The following is a 21,789-nucleotide window of genomic DNA, read 5'->3' as shown; positions in this document are numbered from 1 at the left end:
ATACGAAGGCCGCCGGCCCGATCACCAACATCTGCCTCAGCCTCACATCACATCACACCAGCTCACAGCTTCCGCAAGACCGATACATAAGAGCAAATTCGTAAGTGGTATTCCAGACTGTTTCCGGCCGTGTACTCAAGAAATTTCAAAAGTCGTTACCATACATGAAGAGGAAGAAGAAATGCAGCTCCCAAACAAGCTGACAGGCAATCCCAAGAAAAACCAAAAGTACAGCTTCATGTAGCACTGCATGACCGACGCTCCCACCAGATAGAAACCCAAACCCGGAAGACCCAGAGACACCCGTATTGTTACCCAAGGAAGACAAGAAGAGAAAAAAAAGCCAAGGAAGGAATACAAGAAAATTCATCCCGATGTCTCAGACCCAGACTCACATCGTACACTTGACTTGTTATACAGCCTTGTCAAAACCGACCCTCCTCTTTCCCATTTGTGTCCCATAGGCCGGCCAGCATATAAATAACTTTTCGCATCCCTCATGATACTCTCCATCGGCGACTCAGTCGCATACTTCCATGAGCCGTGAGTTCCTCCGAACTCACTCATCACCGCCTCAGTTCATCAAACGGCCTCCGTTGACGGGAATCACCGTCCCTGTAATCCACCTCGACTCGTCGCTCGCCACAAACGCAACAACGTCGGCAATGTCCTCAACGGCGCCCAGTCTCGCCTCGGCGGGCGTAAGCGAGGCCCTCTCCAAGTCGGCGCTGCGCTGGTCATCGGGCAGCGAGTCAAACATCTCCGTCTTGACCGTCCCCGGGCTGATACAATTCACAGTCACGCCATGCGCTTGCCCCATCTCCCGCGCCGCGACGCGCGTAAACGCCTCTACGGCCGCCTTGCTCCCCGCGTAGGCCATGCTGCCTGGCGAATCGGCGCGCGCGGCGACGGATGAGATGTTTATGATGCGACCGCCCGGCGCAATGTGCGGCTTGACGGCTTGCATCATAAAGAACACGGCGCGCGTGTTGGTGTCGAAGATGCGGTCGTAGTCCTCGGTGGTGGTGTCATCGAGGGTCGCGCTGAGCGTCGCGGCGGCGTTGTTAACGAGGATATCAATCTTGGTGACGCCAAACGCCATCATGGTCCGCTCGATGACCTTCTTCTGATGCTTGGAGACGTCGGCTTGGATGGCGGTCGCCGAGGACCCGCAGGCCTCGATCTCGGATATGACCTCATGGGCCTTGGCTATTGATGAAGTGTTTACAAAGGTGAAGGCGACCTTTAATCACGCGAATCACGAAAATCTAGCTTTAGCCGAAATTCTCATTTCAACAAGATTGAGGTCGGTAGAGACGCACCCTGGCCCCTTCTCGTGCGAGCTTCAACGCGATGGCGGCGCCGATGCCTCGCGCGCCGCCGGTGACGATGGCGACTTTGCCTGACAGGGACATGTTGGGCGGCGGGAGCTGTGGCAGTGGCTTCGTCCACAGGGCAGATGATGCGCGCCGCGCGACACTTTCGCTGGTTTCCGCGTCGCTGATCTGAGGCGACTGGCTTTGATGATGCTGCTCTTGCTGGCTCAGCGCCTTGGTCAGATGAGACTGTGATAAAGGCACACTGTCAGCTTCGATGTCTGTTGGCATCCGCGGCCGGAATCCCGGTGTAGTGCAGCAGAATACCGGCAGAGTCTGGCTCTGGAGCCAGTGCGTAACGGCTCGGAAAGCCATTTGACTGGGATCCGTAGTCATGGCATTATCTTCAGTAGGTGCGACGTCCATGCAGATATGCTGCATCGGTTTGAGATGTGTGATGCGATGACGAGGGTTGGTGAAGGCTGGTACACACACACCTTGCAGTTGAACGTCAGCCTGATCATGCACACCAAGGTCTCCCGTGCGTTGGAGATGGTGTGGCGGCGCGGGGAAACTCGACTGTCGATCGTGCTGGATGACCAATGTAAGACAAAGCTCGAGATGGTCTAGTCCACACTTTCTGCTGCAAATCTACCCATTCCGCCACAGTTTCAATAGCTCGTGCAAGCTCTTTGGCTCAACTTCTCGACCAGCCTGCAAGGAAGGACGCGGACCCTGTCTGTTGCAACTGTAAGGGTGAGGATGCGGACAACGAGCCACACGTCCGACTGGCATCTGGGAGATGGATATCGTGTTCCATTGGTGTTACTCTGATGTTTGGGGGCCCAGACGTCCCTCTGACAGACGACAGACGGCATATCGCTGCAGCCCGCAGCGCAGCTTCACACAGGTGCGAGATATGTGTAGTTGGCTCAGCTGCATGCTCCAATGCTTCATTGTCGATCGCTTGATCGCCAACACTTGCTACCGAAGATGGCAATTACATGAACGAGCTCAAGCCGTGTAATCGTGAGTCAGAATGCTGATTTCGAGATTTCTCACAATGCGCCCAGCGAGCTGATGCGATCGCAAATCGACGAAGCCATATGCACAACCAGTTGAGGGCTGCTGCCATACACCTCATTAGCGCTATCTCTGGCTAACATTTCCACTGTTCAGCGACTACCCTATGACCGGCTGCCGGGTCTTCTTCGCTGGATGCCAGTGGACAGCGACACCCTTGTTAGGAAGCGGCAGATGGGATGACATGCTACGCTGCGATCGCAGTTGGGCGGCCTCTGGTTGGTCGTCCCCGTGCGACGGTTTTTTTGCGACTCGGCTGGGGCGCTTCGCAATGGACCGCCGTGGACCCGTGATCACGATGGTGGTTGGACTGTGCCTGTGGACAGGGGCGAAGGTTCTCGACGTCTTGATTTCTTGACGTATGGGAACTTGGTGCTTGGCAAGTCGCAAACGGCAAAATGAAAAAAAGACGTTGGGCCGCGGGCGTTGGAAACGAGATTGCCGATTCAGGTCACTTTGGCGTATTAGTGGATCCAAGAGGCTGGTTGGGCCTTGAAATCAGAAATATCCCTAGGCACAAAGGGGGCTCAACTTGCTCAAGGGGCGAAAGTGGGAGATGACCCCGATGAGACGGCGTCGATGGCCGGGGCCGCCGGTGGTGAATAGGGGCCCGAGGCGGTGACGATGGGGACCGGTCCACTGGCCCTGCATCTGACCAGCCCTCGGTCTCCAGACTCCAGTGTCTCTCCCGTATCCAGTCCTTCGAGAAGGAAATGGAAGTCGGCCATGGTGCATGGGTTGCATTCCACGCATTGCTCAGGGAACCCTCAACTTTGGAGCGCGGAAGTATTCGTTGGCACAGACTCGGAGGCCGTGGAGAAGGTAACATAAAGGCATGCCTCGGACAAAAAGAAAAGCACACTGGTGACTGAGTGACTGAACAGTGAAGAGGCGCCCGAACCTTGTCCTGAGATCCGATGTTCCCTGGCATAAAGTGGTGAGCTATTCTGGGGACTTTGTCTTTGGCCAGGTTGGGGTTCTGGGATCGCCCTGTAACTCTAGGCAAACGGGGTCGTGCTAGTGTCGATTTTCGGCAGCAGCCAGCAGCAAGGACCGATGCTGTTTCGACGTCAAAAGTCAGGTAGTACATGAGCTGAGGGCAGTCATCGAGGGTGCGAGGATTGGCGGGAGGGCGCAGTGCCTTTAAAGAGCCAACCTGTCGTGCTCGTGGAGCTGCGTGGCACAACACAGAGCACTTGTAGGAAGTTGGAGGGATAGTGTCGTGTCGCAGGCGTGAATAGAAGTACGATGTTAGGGCCGCGTGCGTATGGGTCGTCCCTTGGACCTTGGGCCAGGTGGGTTGTCCCTGCTATGCTCGGATCTGGTTGTGGCAGTGACGGGGACAGGAAACGCGCTTTGAGCGTGACAGATTCAGCTCGAGTTAGAGATGAGAAGCGAGAGGGCCCTGAACCGGTATTGTGGTTTCCTTGTTTCATTGCGAGTAATCTGAAAGACCGAATTTCCTTTCGTCGTTTGGCGAATTGAGATGACGGAGTGATTGTGTACGAAGTACTGCGTATACTTCGTACGCAGTGCGGCCATGGCCCATCCATGTCTCATCCACTGCCAATATCCGGACCTCGTGGTTAGCATGCGCTCTTTGGGGAGAGTCGGCCGGAGCCAGTTGTGTCGGACTCGGGTCATGATCCAGCATCAAATGTCGGGGTCTTGGCTTGGACCTATGATGCGAGAGTATTCGTATAGAGTATCCGTACCTTGGAGTAGCAGCGATGAGGGCCCTTGCAGGCTTCGATGTCATTGATGGTTTGTGCATGTTGCTTGGGTATTACGTATTGTTCCGCCGATGATTGAGAATATTGATCGTTCTAAACGTTGAGGTTGCAGACTTGTGTAGCCAGTCGCCCGCTATCTTTTTTTTTTTCTTGTTCGTTTCTTTTCGGGGTTTGTTTGTCCTTCCTCCCCGCCCTTCTTCTGCGCCCCCCGCTGTGCCTGCCCATGCAGTTGTCCATCCTGCCGCCTGCCGTGTCTGCCCCCAACTTGATGCCAAAACGGCAGCCAGTCAGTTCGCAGCTCCTTCCCCTCTGTCTTCAGTTCTGCAAAGAGTGAACGGACGATACGTACCTCACTTAGTCTAGGTAGGTAGGGTTTAGGTAAGCTCAGGCACGGGTACGGACGCATGCACGACTCAAAATGCAATCCAACTCAGCTGAACGGACGATAGACTAATGTATCATGAGGTAAGAGGATGCCCTTACGTGCATTAGGTAATCTTTTGGTTATTCGATGCTTTGCTTGCGCGACCCTGGGCCACTTGGTGTTGAATGCCCAGTTGAAGGATAAAGAATTCAGTCCCGGATATTCCACAAAGCCTTCCAGACCGAATTACCTACGTTTTTGTATCCGTATACATCTCCTTGGACCTTATGATCTTACATGAGGTAAGGTACCTGAGATATTATGAGTACGCCAACTGGGCAGTCCGCACCTAAGGTACCTTATTGTTGGCAGTTCATTGCAGGCACCCGTTGGCTTTTGGCTGGGCACGTGACAGGGAGGTGGCCTTTTGTGCCAGACCACCGCACTTTCCTCACTTTACTTTGACTGGCCGCTTTTTCCAAAGCAACGCCTAGCCCAGTCTGGCTGGCGCTAATGCAGTCCTGGTGGCGCCCTTCTCTCCAGGCTACAAATGACACCAGCCGATTGGGGGTCGAGCCAAGTACTCGGTACTTGTTCCCCTCAGACCTCCACTCCATCAGTCCCAGCATTTCGCTCGCTTCCGACTCCTCTAATGGCACACTCTCAGGGATCGTCTCTGCAAATAGACTTGTACCCGTCTACTTCGGTGGTCCCCCAAGTACACTATCTGATCTCCACGACGTGACCTCGACTTTGGTGCTGTACTGGAGAAGGTAGCGCCTGCTCATCGCCCTTTCTGCCAGTCACCCTCACGTTCGCTCGCGCTCTGTCTTCTGCCCGCTCCCCCGACCTGCAGTAGGGGGTTGATTTCTGACTTGACTGGCTGCAGCCCCGTCTGCCTGTCTCTTCCAAGGTTGTCTGCACTGGCACCAATCCCAAATACCTTCTCCAAAAAGTCCAGTTCTCGACACAAGACTGGACGGTAAGGTGAACGAACCATTAGATTGTTTGACACCATTCGCCTTACCGAGCGCTACAACTTCCAACAACCAGCAACGTCCCGTCATTCAACCTTTCCTACCTTGCTCCTCCACCACTACTTCGCCTACCACCACCACCTCCACCATCATCTCTCTCTGTCTCTCTCTACCTTACCACTACCCGACGACACAACACAACGTTAGCACAAGACACGCCGGCCACCTGCCCACCTGGACCAGTCTCGAACCGACCCATCCTCGCCTGTTCCGTGCTCTCAACAGCATAATTTGCCGCTTGCTTTTTCTCTATCTCTCGTTTGCAACGGTGGACTTCTCCAGTCTTTTCAACTCTTATCGTTGTACATCCCGGGTACCGCTCCAATACACTTCCCTCCCGTCCCCATGCGATCTTGAACGACGCGCCGACCGAAGAATCCATACCTGTATCCGTATCCCGATCCCAACCTTGATCCAACTCCCGCCTTCGACACTCCCGTCGCTCACACGCCGCGCCTATGCTGCACTACACCCTCGACAGATGAGAGCTCAACGACGCATTTTTTTCGAACGAGACATTTGGCAGACGAGTGGTGTATTCTAGGGAATAATTGGCTTTTCGGCCTTCCTCAAGGCCATTCCTTTCCTAGATGATGGTGCGTAGAACTGCCCATAACTCGCCACTGCACCCATCTTTGGCACCCAACGTTTCGAGAGCCTTGCGAGTCGTCCTTGTTTAGCATGGCGCGCTGCTTTTCTTTGCCTCCATTTCAGGCCTCGAATTTTACTTCCTGAGCCTCCTTTCCCTGAACAGCACCTTTGACTAACTCTCCGTGCTATCCGCAGACCTCATCTAGACCCCGCGCCGATGTTGGTGGCAGCTTTGCGAGTCGACGCGGTCATGCGAGCCAGCTGTCAATTTCAGACCCCAGCCACCATGTGACCGAGACCATTGGAACCCTCTACGGCGACGAGGAGTACGACAGCGATGGCCGACCCATCAGCTACCTCGGACAGTCCTACACCGACCAGCTCAACAACAAGTTCGAATCCGACCACTCCGACGACGATCCTCGTAGGCAGATGGTCCGTTCAGCGTCGGACAAGACGGGCTTGGGCATGGCACAAAATGGCTCCACGACTCTCAAACATTCACAGACGTTGCCAACCCGGTCGCCTAGCCAGCGAAGCATGTCGTTTGAGAACGGCCCCAAATCGCCGCCAATCTCCTTACGAGATGTTAAGAACGAGTCCTCCCAATTTCCTCTAGGCAGCATCGAGAACCCCAACGACATCGCGCAGGAACTCAACAACTTGCAGGCCCTGCGGCGCATGTCTATGGATGTCGGAAACAATGCTGACCCTGATATGCTCCCCTTTTCCGGCTTGTCCCTAGTCGCCATGCCTCCTATCGCGCCAACGGGAGACGATGACGAAAATGATCCTTCACGGCTACTCTGGGTCCCTGCGGCAGTCCATCCCGAGCTGGCCCCGACGGAATTCAAGACCTTCCTAGAGGATCGTGTCAAGACTATTCGGCGGCGATCAGGCGACTCCGGTGACGGCGGTATGGGCCGAAGCGATTCTGGCGGCGGCCTGCGGAGAAAGAAGAGCATGCTCTCACGACAAATCGACAACTCTGGGGGAAGAGGAGCCGTTGGGTACGTGGACGGCGCCGAGAGACTCGGGCGCAAGAGCTCACTCAGAGACTATTCAACTCCTGAGCTCAACCTGAACGAACTAGTCAAGGACCCTTCCAAAGTGGTGCGTGAGCTTTCCGAAGGTGCTCAACCGGAGGCTGGCGCCGAGGATCTGCCCATCTTGCCTGTAGCTCCCGGCATGGGACTGCGCAGGTCAACCCGAACAACCTACCGAAAGAACGGCAGTGTACGCTCAGATCGGTTGCCATTCTCCAAGCGGGTCGCCAATCGACATGCCCACACGGATTCCTCTGACTCCGCGGATACGGTCCCCCCTCTGCCATCTGACGTGCCCGAAGTGCCACCGTTGCCTACGCAGCAAAGAGCGCAATCAGAGCCAGTGTCAGAGAATTTCTCGCGCCCCAATCGCTCAGTCCGACGCCAGCACAAGTTCTCTCAAGATCTGGGCACGACTTCTGACGGTGCTTCGTCCGAAATCGAGGAACCTGTTTCTCCCCTGAGCACACGTCCTGAACAGCAACACCCAACGAGAACATCTTCAGTTTCGGCTGATGCCAAGCCCCCGGTTCCTGCCATTGTTGAGTCGCCAGCAACAGACGAGAACGCGCAAAGGCAGCAATTCCCCCAGAGGTCCTCATCTTCACAGCATGCCCCTTCACAGCCCCTTATGGACGAGCCTCCCGCTCGTTCAAGCAAACGTCCGGGCTCAGCCAACTCTGCGCCAAGCCCGACAACACCTACGGCACCTCAACAACCGCCACAGGTGCAGCAGCAGCCCAAGCAGCAGCAAACCAATGCCCCTAACCACACCTTGAACGACATGGCCTCCCACCCATCTGTCTTACCTGGCAGTGGCGCAAACCGAACCGATACGTTGACGTTCATTCCCACTCTACAGCCAGAGGAGAAGAAGCCAGAAGAAAAGAGGGTGGAAAAGAAACTGAGAAAGGAGAGAGACGATGATGCTTCGAGTATATCTTCGAGCAAATCCTCTGGAGGCTGGTCAAAGTGGCTCAAGGGCGGTAGTGACGACAAGGACAAAAAGAAGAAGGAAGAAGAGAAGAGGAAAAAGCAGCAAGTCGCCGAGAAGGGACAGGACAATGCCCGTTTGGATGTTCTCCAGAACTCAATCGAGGGTGCGTCTTCCAAGGGAAGAGAAAGTATCATTGTGGACCGCGACAACGTCGATAACAAATTGGCCGAAGAGCGAAAGAAGGAGAGCAAGAAGTCGGAAGCCAAGAAGGAGAAGGAGGGTGGTCTCTTCTCGGGCCTCTTTGGCGGTGGCAAGAAGAAGAGCGAAAAGGAGAACAGCAGCAAGAAGAACCAACATCTGCGGGTCTCGGAGGAGGTGCCGTACCGCCCGCTTAAGGCCGATGTCGACTACCACTGGACCAGATTCCCGTTGCTCGAGGAACGAGCGATTTATCGGATGGCTCACATTAAGCTCGCAAACCCGCGTCGCTCTCTGTTGAGTCAGGTTCTTCTCAGCAACTTCATGTACAACTACCTCGCCATCGTTCAGGCCATGCACCCACAGATGCAGGTTCCTCAGTCGCCACAGCAGAGACGTCTGGAAGAGGAGCGTCGCCGCAAAGAACAGGAAGAGCAGTATTTGGCGCAGCAACAGCAGCAGCAGCAGCAGCAAGAGGCGGGGGAGCAGGACTCGACGGGCCAGTACAACTTTGACTATCATCGGGTATGTTAAGTATCTCTACTCTAGTCCGGAGAGCCAAGCTGACTCGATTCCTAGGGCGAAAACCAATACGGTGACCATCCTCATGATGAGGTGGACTACGTTGATGACGCTCAAATCTACGAGTACGACCATGGCGGCGACGTGGATAACGGACGCAGCAATGGCTACCAAGGCCCTGACAGCTATGACCCTCAGCCTGGCAAGCAGTATTATCATGATCAGTACGGGCGTGACGGCAGCGACGACGTAAGGCGCCGGGACGACCGTGAGGACATGTGGTGAGAAGCAGTGGTAGCAGAGGCAGAGGCAGCGACAGCTGTGGCTGTAGGTACTGGTGAAAAGGGCATTCTTGGACGGCGAGACTCCTAGGCTCTGCCTCTGTTGCAGTCTCGAACCTAGTTGGAAGGCGCTGTGCAATCATCCAAACGTATGTGCATAAGGCGGAGTTGATGGATTGAGTGCAACATATATTCAAAGGGGGAACCCATGTGTGGCTCGGCTAAGCCTCCACGAGTCCCTTCATTTTCACATCCTTTCATATCTTCATATTTAGTATCCTGCTGGCTTGACTTGTGGTGGACGGACGGTGGAGTGCTTTTGTTGCAGCACATGTAAACAGTTAGCATAGCGACCGGAATCTTCTGGAGGCTACTTAGGTTCAATCGCGACACGCGGGGAAGAAGAATAGAGTAGCGCAACCACAGCAAATGTGGTGGATCCATTTCTTTGCTCCTCACTTGCTTCCGTGCTTCCCCAATACCTTGCCCAAGCCGGGGGCGAGTTGTTGGGATGTCGTTGTTTCGGCTTCCGGCCTCCGGACTCCCGCCTCATCCCGCCGGGCCTCATCCAAGAGGTTAGACCTCACGTGCCAAGGTTGCTCAGAGGTCTAGGGTATCTTTGAGGTGTGCCATAGTTCTTTGAGAAGAATCCAACACTGTACTGTATATGTCTGCAAGGAGAAATTTGCGACGGGACCTGCAGGTCTAAACGATCAAAGAGAGTGAGCTGAGGTGCTGTTCGCCTCCGTTTGAATCGAATGTCGTGTCTATCCCTGAGAGGTCCAACTCGGGGCAGAAGTGAGCAATAAAGTGAGGAGCTAAGGTCCCGGCTGTGTTTAGCGCTACCTACCTGGAAGGCAGCTGCCCGAGCCCCGCTGTGGTGCCTGGAGGTGCCCAGCAGGCTCTCCCGTCAGTCACTCAGCGAGCTTAGGTACCTCAGGTTCCGGTGGAGGTCTAGTGCGATTTGATCTTTGAGGTGCTTAAGTGCTGTTCTGCCTATCCGCCCCATGATACCCAGCCAAGAGGAGTCGCGTAGGTACCTAGGTAGGTAGCTGGAGTTGCTCTGGGAAGGCCCAGCACATTACCTTACCTCTGTAGCCCCTGCCAGCTGTGAGCATCCGCGCTAAACCATTTGGGGCAAGAGCAGCCTCTTCTGGCAGTGCGCCAATTCGTCCGTTCGTTGCTTCCACCTACACCTTGCACTTTTCCTCAACCTCCAGAAAAATATCACCAGCCTTGTAAGGGGAGCTTGTTCCTTTTCTCGTCGCAAACATCACCGTCTGCTCCTTCCAACCTCATTTCCATCTCCGTTGATACCCAATTCCTCCCCTCGACGACCACCCGAACCGAGCATCCGGTCACTCACCCGACGACGAACCCCCGAGCCTGATCGTCCCCCCCCTGCGACTTTCAATCGCCCAATCTCCATCTCGCGATTACCTCGACAACAAACTAGCATGGCTGCCGTGAGTTACCTCCTTTTCTCGTCGTTTCAAGCTTCCCAATCAGTATCATACACCTCGTGATGCTTTATATCTCATTGCGCATCTCCCCGCTCTGCTCTGTCCTCGTTGCCCTGATGCTTCGCTGTTCTCCGGCGGGACCTTGACAGCTCCTCCTTGTCCCGCTTCTGGCCCCAGTACTAACATGTCATCGATGTCTATAGCCGCGTCCATACAACAACAACCCGGGCTACATGCCCAACGGAGCTTCCTCGATTCCTCCTGGAGCTGCGCCTCTCCTCCCCAACCAGGGTCGCGTTATCCAGACTGGCCCCATCCGAGTTCTGTGCATAGCTGATGTTCGAGGTTCGTCGCCATTCCATCAAATCCCGTCGGGCGACCGGCTGTGAAGCTTGAATCTAACATCAACTTTGATAGGAAACCTCACATCCCTCAACGACCTGGCAAGACAAGCACGAGCCGATCACATCATCCACACTGGCGACTTTGGCTTCTACGACGACACCTCCCTGGAGCGAATCGCAGAAAAGTAAGGAACACTCCGCGACTCTATAATCGACCGTTGTCATTCTGACACTGGTGCGAAGAACCCTGAAGCATGTTGCTCAATACTCTCCCCTGATTTCCGAGCCCGTCAAGAAGGCCATCCAGCAGGGCGGCCCCGGACCCGTCAAGAGCCGATTCCCTGCCAACGAGCTTCCCCTCTCCGAGCTCTCTCTACTCTTGAGCGGCGAGATCAAGCTCGATATCCCAGTATACACTGTATGGGGTGCTTGCGAAGATGTCCGCGTTCTCGAGAAGTTCCGTTCCGGAGAGTATAAGGTACACAACCTGCACATCATCGACGAGGCCCGCTCGATGCTTCTCGAGCTCGGTGGAGTCAAGCTGCGCCTCTTGGGTCTTGGTGGTGCTGTTGTCATGCACAAGCTCTTCGACAATGGCGAAGGAAGAACTACGATCGCCGGAGGTCAGGGAACTATGTGGACTACCTTGTTGCAGATGGGCGAACTTGTCGACACTGCGCACCGAGTTTACGACCCAACCGAAACCCGTGTCTTCGTCACCCACGCCTCTCCTGCCCGTGAGGGTATTCTGAACCAGCTTTCCGTCACCCTCAAGGCCGACTTCTCCATTTCCGCTGGACTCCACTTCCGTTACGGCAGCTCCTACAACGAGTTCAGCGTAAACCCCACCCTCGACCACTACCGCGGCAAGCTCGCTGCCTCCAAGGCCTCTTTCAACGATGTTTGGGAGACGGTCAAGAACGAGGTCGAGCCAGCCATCTCTCAGAACGAGGGCCAGCAGAACCTGCTCAAGAACGCCCTCCAGATTGTCGAGAAGATGCCCACTACTGCTGCGGGAGGCAACCCCTTCGGCGGTCCCGTTGCCGGCCAGGCACAACTCGGCCAGGTCGACGAGAGTGCTTTCAAGAACATGTGGAACTTCAACTTGGCTGATGCCGCATTCGGATGGTTGGTGCTTGAGATTCAGGATGGACGTATCGGAACTGAGATGCGCGCCCAAGGCTTCAACTTCTCACACAGAGGTGCCAAGGCCGCTGCGCCTGTTCCCGCCGGACCTGCTGGCGCTGGCAACCTGCCTGCCCCGGCCCCGCCTTCCACTCAGACTACGGCTCCCCCGCCCACCAGCAGACAGCCGTCATCCCAAGCACCTCCCAAGCCTGCGGTCGCAACACCCCTGCCATCAGCTAAGCCTGGAACTCCTCAACCTGCTGCTGCGGCACCACCTGCGGTCCCTCCCAAGGACGAGCGCCCTGCGCCTGCGGCTGCTAACGGATCAGCCAACGGCCCTGACCCCGTCTCTTCTCCCGCACCCAAGACACCTGCTCAAGATATTGTCGGTCTTTTCATTATGAATGTGAACTCCGAGGAGCAGACTCGTGATCTTTTCGACGGCGAGCACAAGAACAACATCCTCAAGGTCGAGAAATGGGGCAACTCCAACAAAGTTGTCATGTTCAAGACGATTGAGGAACGTGATGCTGCTCTGAACAGCCTTCCCGAAGACCTCAAGACCCGGGCTCAAGAGGACCGGTCTCGTCCCCTCGTCAAGGTTTTCCAACACCGCGAGAGCAAGTTCCAGCCCCGCGGTGGTGCCGGCAACTGGGGCAGCAGCAGAGGCGGTGGTAACTCTGCAAACACTGGCAGCGGCTACCGCAGTGCCGGTGGCGCCAGTGATTCCGAGAGCACCCGTCGTGGCGGCCGTGGTGGTGGCCGAGGTGGACGAGGAGGCGAGCGCGGAGGACGTGGAGGACGTGGTCGCGGTGGCCTCAAGGGCGAAGGCGGCGCCTCCCCCGCCCCCGGTCCTGCTACCCCGGCAGAGTAGGACTCTCCTCCTGAAGCCTTTGATGAAGTATGGAAGATGGCTCAGGCCTCGGAATCGAAGCCACGTGGTCCGTCAAATGAAGACTTTGAAGCTGTAATGGCCAAGTTTGGCCCTTCGCAAGCAGGGGAATGAAAGGACAAAGATTTCATCGTTTTTTTGCCGGTTATGAATGGGAGAAAGGGGGGCCAAAGAAAAAATAAGTGCTACCAATTCTTGTACGCGTATCTTAATGAGACAACTTGAGGGGGGGAAAGGTGGAAAAGACCTTTTTTTTCCAACTCAAGTTTCCGTTTTTCATCCATGTTTGGGGGTTTATCCTTCGTCGGTGAGAAGTGCATAAAAGGGTGGTTGTGGTTCTATGAGACGAGAGAGAGAAAGGCCTGGAACGTTGTTTTGGTTCCGAATGTTGAGGCTTTCGCGGAAGTCTTGATGTAGTAGAAACCACCTCTTTGTGAGGTTGATAGTCTTCGAGAAATGGAGTTCCCAACGCAGTGCCAACCCAGCATTGCTGTGGTCTCGGTATCAGTCTTGAGCGAAGATGTTATAGCCCATGGTTTGGTATGATCAGAATGGAGTACAGATGGCATGTAGTTATATGACGCAGTTGAGAGGCTACCTAGGGCAAGGCTGTGTGGAAGGCTCGGCCGGCTTTGCCTTTGGGGGAGTTAAAGTTGCAGTGAAAAGGGGCTGAACTACGTACCATAGGCCGGAGTACCTAAGATGGACAGATGGCTTACAGGAGGGACTTGAGGGCGGCAGAAGGGAACCGAGGGGTCAGCTGGGTTCTATCTCCTTTGGGGGGGTTCAGATTGCAGTGAAAATGCACAGCTATCTGTAAGGAATCGGAGCTTGTTGGAGTCTGCCAGGCAAGCTTGGCTGTATCCCCTTGGGGGTAGTCAAGACTGCCGTGCAATGCTGACATCCTCAGGTCCCAAGGAAAAGGGTACGGCGCGAATCAGAGGACTTGCCGAATTGCATGGAGACCGAAATACAGACTCCTTGAGGGGGCTTAAAATTGCTGTGCCGGTAACAGACTCCCAAATTTACGAACTGGGTCTTGGTACCGTCAAACGAAGCTTGGTATTCCCAAGACCTCGCAATTCTGATCCTATAAAATGAAGTTGTTGACAGACAGAGCCCTTGCATCAGGCCAGAGTGAGCTTGGCTTCATTGTCGACAACAGGTGCATCGTTGGAGACCATGTTCCCGATCCGAAATCATTTGTTCGATGAGCTATAACATGACAAAGTACCATGCAGGTATCGAGAGTCGAGGTGATGCGAACGTTTGTCCCCCTTCGTTGCGCTCTCCCCGGTCGTATTCGTTAAAGAATCGACCACAAGGGTCAAGTAGTTATAATTAATAGGAGGCTGTTATCCTCTCTCTCTCTCTCTCTCTCTCTCTCTCTCTCTCTCTCTCTCTCTCTCTCTCTCTTTCTCTCTCTCTCTCTTTCTCTCTCTCTCTCTTTACCTCGACCCGCTCCCGTTCGTACTTACTGACGAACCGATCGTGAAGGCGCCGTGATGAATATAAGTGCGGGCACTTAACATGGTTGAAGTAAATGTATGCTCTACGAAGTTCACAGCCTAGTCACCCTGACAAAGGTCATCAACACCGCAGATGTCACCGACACTACCGCCGCTTCGATGTCGAGATCGAAGCAGCCATCCGAGTGGGCTGATCCATCACCTTGGATTACCAAAATCAGAACGCTTTGATATGAAGATGGACAGAGAGTATCCCAGCCGAACAGGAACAACGATGGACGAGCTGCTCAACGAGCCTTGGACACAAAAGTCGCCTTATAGAAGGAGAGTCTGCCAGGCGATTGCAGCCAAAGGATAGAATGGAGGTTTTGTTTAAAGGAGTACCCGTTCTTGTTGTCTTATAAGCAGTAAGCAGCCATGCTACCGACACGAGCTCGATTGTCAGGCTTTGATGGTCTCAATGGGAGATATCAAAGGCTCGTGGCGGCTGCCTTTGCTGTTGTCGATGATCGCTTTCACTAATACGTCTGCGGGGACTCACAGACACGAAATCCAAGAGATCGCAGCTGAGCAGTGTCCCGTCCAGAACAGTAAAGTCGTTCAGCCAGACTTGGGAGCTTCAGGCCGCGCTTGCCGTTTCCTCATGTTTCTCCAAGGTTGCTTGAGTTGTGTTGCTTATGAAACAGGCCCAGCGGCCTTTGTTGGTATACATTTAGTGTAGAGAATCTATCTGGGGGTGCCCGCCTTCTATGCAGCCATGCCGATGACTGAATTTCCCTGTGTTGATACATATACATACAGTTTACAAGAGCTTCAAAAGCTCACTAGACCCCTTTTTGCCTTTGTGAATTTCCTTCCTCACGCCCGGATTATCCCAGAATCGGCATTTTACGCAATGGGCTTCATACCCTTGTGAATGGCAGCAACACCGCCAGTCAAGTTCTCATAACCCTCACCCGAGACAACGAAACCAGCATCCTTGATCATGTCCCTGAACTCCGTCTGGCTGGGGAACCGTTCGATACTCTCGACGAGGTACTGGTAGCTATCCCTGTCACCAGCAACAAGCTGGCCAATGAGGGGGATACCGCTAAAGGACCACCGCTTGTAGATGGCGTTGAAAAGCGGGTAGTCGTCTGCCTTGCTGAACTCGAGGCAGGCGAAGACACCGCCGGGCTTGAGCACGCGGTGGGCCTCACGCAGGGCGGCGGGGATGTTTGTAAAGTTGCGGATGCCGAAGGCGACGGTGTAGAGGTCGATGGAGTTGTCCTTGATGGCGCCCTCGGGGAGCTTCTCGGCATTGGCCTCGAGCCAGGACATGGCGGCCTGCTGGGAGGCCGGGAGGGACCGGGAACGGTCGCGGCCGACGGCGAGCATGGAGGGGTTGATGTCGGAGATTGTGACGCGGACGTCGGGGTTGTGGTTGATGTTGTGCGCCGTGTGGAGCATGCGGAAGGCAATGTCACCTGTGCCGCCGGCGATGTCGAGGATGTGTTGGGGGGTGGGTGGGTTGGAGGCTGAGAGGCCTGGCTGGAGGCCGGAGACGAAGTGGTCCCTGGGAGGAGCGTTAGTGGTGATGGCGTGACAGATGTTGAGAGAAACTCAACGTACTTCCATATTCTGTGCCAGCCAAAGGACATGAGATCGTTCATGCGGTCATAAGAGTCGGCGACGCTGTGGAAGACGCCGGCGACGCGGTCGGCCTTCTCAGACTCGGGGACAGTCTTGAAGCCAAAGTGCGTTGTCTTGCCATCGGCGGAAGGGTCGGTTGAGGTGTTGATGGATCGGGAGGCGATTGCGAAAGGGCGGGAGATAGGGGAAGGAGATGTGCTGAGCTGGTTCGAAAGAGATCGCGCGCTCCAAGAGGAGCGGAAGGCGCGTCGGGTCGCCATTGCTATGGAATGGCTCGTTCTTGTCGAGGATGCGTGGAGAGACCTGGGGGCGGCGCGCAATGAAGTCAGTCGATCGGTGCTTGGAGAGCTTCCATGGAATAAATTTTGGTGGAGAATTTGGGGATTGGGTGTGGCTAGTGCGCGCTATGTCGATGACATTGGGGAGTCAAGCCACATATTGAAGACCAGGGCCCGTGAATAAGGATATCCAGATGGGAGTGTGATTTTCTTTGCCGGATGGAATAAAGAAATGACTTACCTAGACGGTGGCCTCGTTGGAGGTGACTTCTGTATTGGCTGTGGTCGAAGCCTCCTTACGTGCCGCTCGGTGATGGGCCAAAGCCTTGACAAAGGTGTGAACCTGGTCCTTTGCGAGCCAGATGATAGTGCAGATGAGAGCAATGACCAGGATGACCAACAAAGCGATGGAACCAGCGGGAGTCATGTTGAGGCTCCTCGATCAACTTCTTGATGGAAAGTGTATCCGAGGCTCAGTAAATTTGGGGGAAAAAAAAAGCTGATGGCGATGAAGTCGGATATTAAGTTCTCAATGGAGGCTGTTGATTGCGTATTGTGACGAGTAGTAAGTGGCGGAGGTGTGTGAAGTGAAAGAGGTTTTTGTGGTGAGTGTGCGTGGGAGGGAAAAAATGAAGGTACGCTCCTTCCGAAGTAATTGTATTGGGAGCGTGAAAATAAACAAAAGTGTGCACTCTTTATTTCTCCTGTGTGATTTCCTGAGCTGCCTGTGAAGGCATCCAAGTTAGGACAGACTTACACACAGCAAACTGGAGCTCTACACCGAGATTCACCGGTCACCAAACCGCATCCCTGGAAAATCACCAGTAACGGCAAGTGGGGCGATCTATCGATAAGAATCTCCGACTTCCACCCACAGCTGAGTGACACAGTGCCACGCACTGTCCCTTTTTTACTGTCTCCCGAAATCCACCTACCCTAGACTCGGACACCCCCGAGACATAGAGAACTATACACTCTGGCACGCTACAGAGCCAGCAGCAACACGGACAAATCCTCAATCCACAAATGATGGATCCAACGTGGGAATCGCGATTTCCACCGACGGTATCCAAGGCATGTAGCCGTTGCCATGCAAGGAAAGTCAAAGTAGGTAGTCACCCTTCTAATAAGGAGGAGTCTAGGTTACTGACATGTTCAAGTGTGATTTACAGGTTCCACGATGCTCAACTTGCCACAAGCAAAATGAGCAGTGCAATATTACTGACCGTGTGACTTACACGTACGCTGCTGTCAAAAGCCTTCAAGACCGAATCATTGAGCTTCAGGCCAGACTCGACGGTGTTTCTGAAGCCACAGCAAGCCAGGCTGGTCCGATAGCTGGACCTGGCCAGTTCGATGATGTTCGCAAAGAGGCCGAGGAGATTGGTGTTCTTGCAATCGGGAGGCCGAGCGGCTACTCGGAGAGAATATACAGTAAGTATGGCTCCTCAAGGCCATGAGCTGTTGTTTCGATACAGAAAAATGTTGATCTATGTTTCTTCCCTTTAGTGGGCAGTGCCACTGGCTCGACCTTTGCTCGCATCTTCTTCAAGCAGATTGACCTGTCGGGATCGTCATCAGTCTCGCACTATGGTCGCCAAGAATCCTCCAGTCACGATCACGAACTCGTCCGAAACAACGCTGCACTCCCGCCGCAGCCAGTCGCAAGATTTCTCCTGACAACATACATTAGTCGCATACATCCATGGTGGCCGTTCATATCTCTTCCCTTCTTGAGGAGCAGTCTTGCAAGAATCTACGAGGATCCAGCCAGATGCACATTGTATCAAAAGTTTCTGATTCTCATGGTGCTAGCCCTCGCTTCAGCAACTTGCACAGAAGCCCAGGAGTACCGACGGATGATGGACTTGAACAGCCCAACAGACTACTTCCAGACAGGCCTACAATTCTTTTTGAACATACACGATCACCCGAGAGATCTGCAAGGCCTTCACTCCGTGCTCTTGCTGTGCTTATGGATGTTAGGATCAAACGTTAGAAATCACGGCGATGACGTTTGGCAGATGAGTCGATATACCATGTCAACAGCCATAGAGATGGGCCTTCACCGACGTTCCGTCACACCGGGCGACCTAAGTTCTGATGACCGGGAGATCCGGAACCGGACGTGGTGGTGTGTCTACGCACTGGAAAGACAGGTAGCGGTCATAACAGGCAGGGTACTCTCGGTCAGAGAGCATGCTATAGATGCACCCAAGCCATCCGCCAGTACTCTCGACGAGCTCACAGATCAAGAGGGTCGTGCGGCGCCCTCGTTCCAGAAACTCAATGTAAAGCTTTTCAATCATCTGATGAAACTACGTCAGATCGGTGGGCGTGTCCTTGAATCCATCTACATCGCCAGAGGCCCTGATGGGCGAGCATCAAGAACCACATTTCAGGAAATATGCAACGAAGTTGAGAAAATCCAGCAAGAATTAGAGAGCTGGAAACGAGACTTGGAAGCCCTAGACTTCAAAGGAACGCGCGAGTACTCCGAGATGAAGATTGAATATGGACTTCTCCTGCTACTCATGTATCGACCATCACCCACTTTCATGATTCCTTCCAAAGAAATGGCTGAGATATGCTCTCGGGCCGTGTCTGGAACTGTTCAGCAGTGGCAGAAGCTGGACTTTCAGTATGGAATCACTGCCGTTTGCCGCTGCATACGGCAAGTGCATTCGATCCTCATGGTAGGGCTGGCAGGCTTGTACTGTGACTGGTAAGCTTCTTATCTCACCAGACCCAATTGGCATTCCTTTCAAGATTACGAACTGACCATTAGCTACTAGGCACGTGAAAGCGATGAACCAAAGTCCAGAATCCCCTCTTCTCTACTCCCATGGAAGCAATGTGGCATTGTGCATGGATCTCATCGAACGCGGAACTGCCCGGATGAAAGAAGAAGGCCTGCTGAAGTATCGCGATCTTCTCCAGGCAGCAAGAATCAAAGTCTATGGCCCAAGGGCGTGGGAGCCGCCAATTACTCAAACCGAACCTACAGATGCTTCGCCAGTAGCTCCTGTGAACGCGTCAAGTGCACTTGGTCTTCTTGGTGCAGACAACACGCAGTCCAATATGTTCTTTCAAGGCGATGGATTGGAAACGTACATGAACCAAGTCACGGGGTATTTCGACAACGCTCAAATGGGTTTAGATGAGGGTCTCACTGCTTGGTTTGATACTTTCATGGACGAGTTCCAGTCCAACAGAATAGGGAACTTTGGGTTAAATGATACATCGTCACAATGATTCCTGGCAACACCAAGCCTTCCCTGCAACAGCCATTTGTGTAAGTTGAGTGACCGGTGGCTATCGACACTTGCTAAGCTAATGCCATCACACAGCCTCAGTCAATCAATCGAGCTTCTGATGTAAAACTAGAGCTCAACACCGGATCATTGTTATCGATTTGACGCCTCATTTCCCTTGCATTGGTTGAAGTTAATACCCAAAGACCGAGGTGATCTCGGACTGGGCCGATGATAAGTGGAGACTGGCTTGCGCAATGCTACCATAGTTTCGGCCCTGGCCGAGCTCAGTGCCGCTCAAGACTACCTACTCATTGGGATAAGCACTGGGGCATCTTTTGAGCGTTTTCTTGGCTGATGTCCCTGCAGAACAAAAATCGGGGTTCTTGGTTCTGTAGAAGCGTGGTATTTATTCGAGGCTTGACGTCTAATCAGATGTTCTACGACTTATACGGAATCACAGCGCACAGAGCATCGCCAGCATCATGTCCGAATCTCAGCCAAAGCCTCAACCGGCCACAAGCCACACGGCTGTCCTGAACTCCAGAAATGCTTCTATATTGGTAAGACATATATTCGTCTTGAAATTCTTCATCAAATCACGATACTGACTCTCAATACAAGGTCGGCATACGCGACGGCGTCACCGGCGAATTCCGTCTAGTCCCCAGAGAGCAAGCAACAGTCTCGGTCTTTGACTCCAACTTCCTCATAGGCGATGGAATCTGGGTAAGCAAGGGGTCAAGCCGGAATAGAAAAGTCCAAAGGCTGATCTGATGCTTCTCATTGTAGGAAGGCATTCGTGCTGTAAGAGGCCGAGTCCAATTCGCCAAGGAGCACATTAATCGGCTCTTCCAGTCTGCAAAGGCAATGTACATGGACTTGGGCCTGACAAAAGGAGACCTCCTGTCACTTCTTCACCAGACGTTGGACGCAAACGACATGGGAAACGAGCCTCACGTCCACATACGTCTGGTCGTCAGCAGAGGCCTAAAGTCAACACCCTACCAGAACCCGCACGTCAACATCGGCCTGCCGCTCATCGTCATCATCCCCGAGATCAAGGCCGTAGATCCGACAGCAAAGTCGCGCGGCCTACGCCTGGGAACGACCTGGGTTCGGCGCGGCCCGCCCGACGTCAAGGACGAGCAGTGGAACCACATCTCCAAGGCGACGGACGTGCAGGCGTGCGTGCACGCCAACTTTATGGGCGTCGACGAAGCGCTCATGCTGGACCTCAACGGCTTCGTCAAGACGTGCAACTCGGTAAACTTCTTCATCGTCCGCGGCGACGAGGTGTGGGCGCCAACAAAGGATAATCAGATGATGGGCATCACGCGGCAAAAGACCATTGATGTCTGTCGGGCAGCGGGTATCACGGTGCGGGAGCTCGATTTCGCGCTGACGGAGGTGTACGGGGCCGACGAGGCTTTCTGTACGGGGACGTTCCCGTCGCAGATTCATGTTACGGAGGTTGATGGGCGGGTGATTGGAGACGGGAAGAGGGGGGCTTTGACGGACGTGATTCAAAAGCTGTATGCGGCCGAGGTAGAGCGGGATACTGCGAGGTCGAGGGAAGTGATTCTGGCCGAACTTGAGCAGGCTCGGGATCTGAGTGTTCTTGATAAACTAAAGTCAAAGCTTTGAGTCTTCGCGGAGTCTTTTTTATAATCATTTCGAGAGTCTCACAAATACCAATTGATTTACCAATGAGCACCCTATGTTCTGGAATGACCAAATGCACACTGGAATACACTTTAATTTGCCAAAGAAACCTGATCCAATATCTAGGTGTCTGAATTCAGGCAGGTTTCCTTCAAATTGGAAGCAGGCACAACCAACGTTTCGGTTCGAGGAATGAGCATCATCTGCGTTGGATGACATCTAACGTGAGCCCGCGTAGTCTTCGGCATTTTGCCCGGAAACTTTCTATTTGATAACAAGATAATGATTGGAAAAGGCTCTTCATCACTAGTCTTCCCTTGTCATATATTGGCACAAATGCCACACCATTATTAGCTAACACGGCGTTTACTGCGGTATTACTTGAACGCTGATCTCAACAGTGTGAGGACCGGCGGAGCACGAGTCAGCACAGCACCTCGGACTGCACCGATATCTCGACATCAATGATCTCGGTGGGGACCGAACAGAAGCTCCACATTCTCATTGCGTGATACCCCAGAATGATAACGTCAATCGCAGGTTCTATTCTGCCCCG

At 53.8% G+C, this 21,789-nt stretch overlaps 7 protein-coding genes across 7 annotated transcripts; 3 read left to right on the top strand and 4 right to left on the bottom strand.

Annotated features, from left to right (window-relative positions):
- Positions 1-145: 145 nt before the first annotated feature.
- Positions 146-370, bottom strand: CCOS01_10624 (uncharacterized protein; the record flags this gene model as incomplete). Its single annotated transcript, XM_060458778.1, has 1 exon — positions 146-370. One exon carries the CDS (start codon positions 368-370, stop codon positions 146-148), a length of 225 nt encoding a protein of 74 aa, XP_060310580.1.
- A 204-nt stretch (positions 371-574) lies between these two features.
- CCOS01_10623 (short-chain dehydrogenase) lies at positions 575-1,757 on the bottom strand (the record flags this gene model as incomplete). The annotated part of the gene is made up of 2 exons (XM_060458777.1): positions 575-1,243; positions 1,323-1,757. 2 exons carry the CDS (start codon positions 1,755-1,757, stop codon positions 575-577), a joined length of 1,104 nt encoding a protein of 367 aa, XP_060310579.1.
- A 1,093-nt stretch (positions 1,758-2,850) lies between these two features.
- On the bottom strand, positions 2,851-3,489 carry CCOS01_10622 (uncharacterized protein; the record flags this gene model as incomplete). Its single annotated transcript, XM_060458776.1, has 1 exon — positions 2,851-3,489. The coding sequence occupies one exon, from the start codon at positions 3,487-3,489 to the stop codon at positions 2,851-2,853; it is 639 nt and encodes a 212-aa protein (XP_060310578.1).
- Positions 3,490-6,123: 2,634 nt separating this feature from the next.
- Positions 6,124-9,112, top strand: CCOS01_10621 (uncharacterized protein; the record flags this gene model as incomplete). The annotated part of the gene is made up of 3 exons (XM_060458775.1): positions 6,124-6,129; positions 6,320-8,830; positions 8,885-9,112. The coding sequence occupies 3 exons, from the start codon at positions 6,124-6,126 to the stop codon at positions 9,110-9,112; spliced, it is 2,745 nt and encodes a 914-aa protein (XP_060310577.1).
- A 1,453-nt stretch (positions 9,113-10,565) lies between these two features.
- On the top strand, positions 10,566-12,917 carry CCOS01_10620 (calcineurin-like phosphoesterase; the record flags this gene model as incomplete). The annotated part of the gene is made up of 4 exons (XM_060458774.1): positions 10,566-10,574; positions 10,775-10,916; positions 10,989-11,100; positions 11,159-12,917. 4 exons carry the CDS (start codon positions 10,566-10,568, stop codon positions 12,915-12,917), a joined length of 2,022 nt encoding a protein of 673 aa, XP_060310576.1.
- A 2,375-nt stretch (positions 12,918-15,292) lies between these two features.
- Positions 15,293-16,741, bottom strand: CCOS01_10619 (ubiquinone/menaquinone biosynthesis methyltransferase; the record flags this gene model as incomplete). The annotated part of the gene is made up of 3 exons (XM_060458773.1): positions 15,293-15,959; positions 16,016-16,430; positions 16,615-16,741. 3 exons carry the CDS (start codon positions 16,739-16,741, stop codon positions 15,293-15,295), a joined length of 1,209 nt encoding a protein of 402 aa, XP_060310575.1.
- A 599-nt stretch (positions 16,742-17,340) lies between these two features.
- Positions 17,341-21,215, top strand: CCOS01_10618 (aminotransferase class IV; the record flags this gene model as incomplete). The annotated part of the gene is made up of 8 exons (XM_060458772.1): positions 17,341-17,421; positions 17,487-17,748; positions 17,824-19,039; positions 19,110-19,544; positions 19,665-19,691; positions 20,032-20,131; positions 20,193-20,297; positions 20,361-21,215. The coding sequence occupies 8 exons, from the start codon at positions 17,341-17,343 to the stop codon at positions 21,213-21,215; spliced, it is 3,081 nt and encodes a 1,026-aa protein (XP_060310574.1).
- Between the last annotated feature and the right edge of the window lie 574 nt (positions 21,216-21,789).

Source organism: Colletotrichum costaricense (genome assembly GCF_030867565.1).
Source record: "Colletotrichum costaricense strain IMI 309622 chromosome Unknown Scaffold_11.1, whole genome shotgun sequence".
NCBI classification, from domain to species: Eukaryota; Fungi; Ascomycota; class Sordariomycetes; order Glomerellales; family Glomerellaceae; genus Colletotrichum; species Colletotrichum costaricense.
Note: the sequence above shows the minus strand (reverse complement) of the source record. Positions and strands in the feature narration are given on the sequence as shown.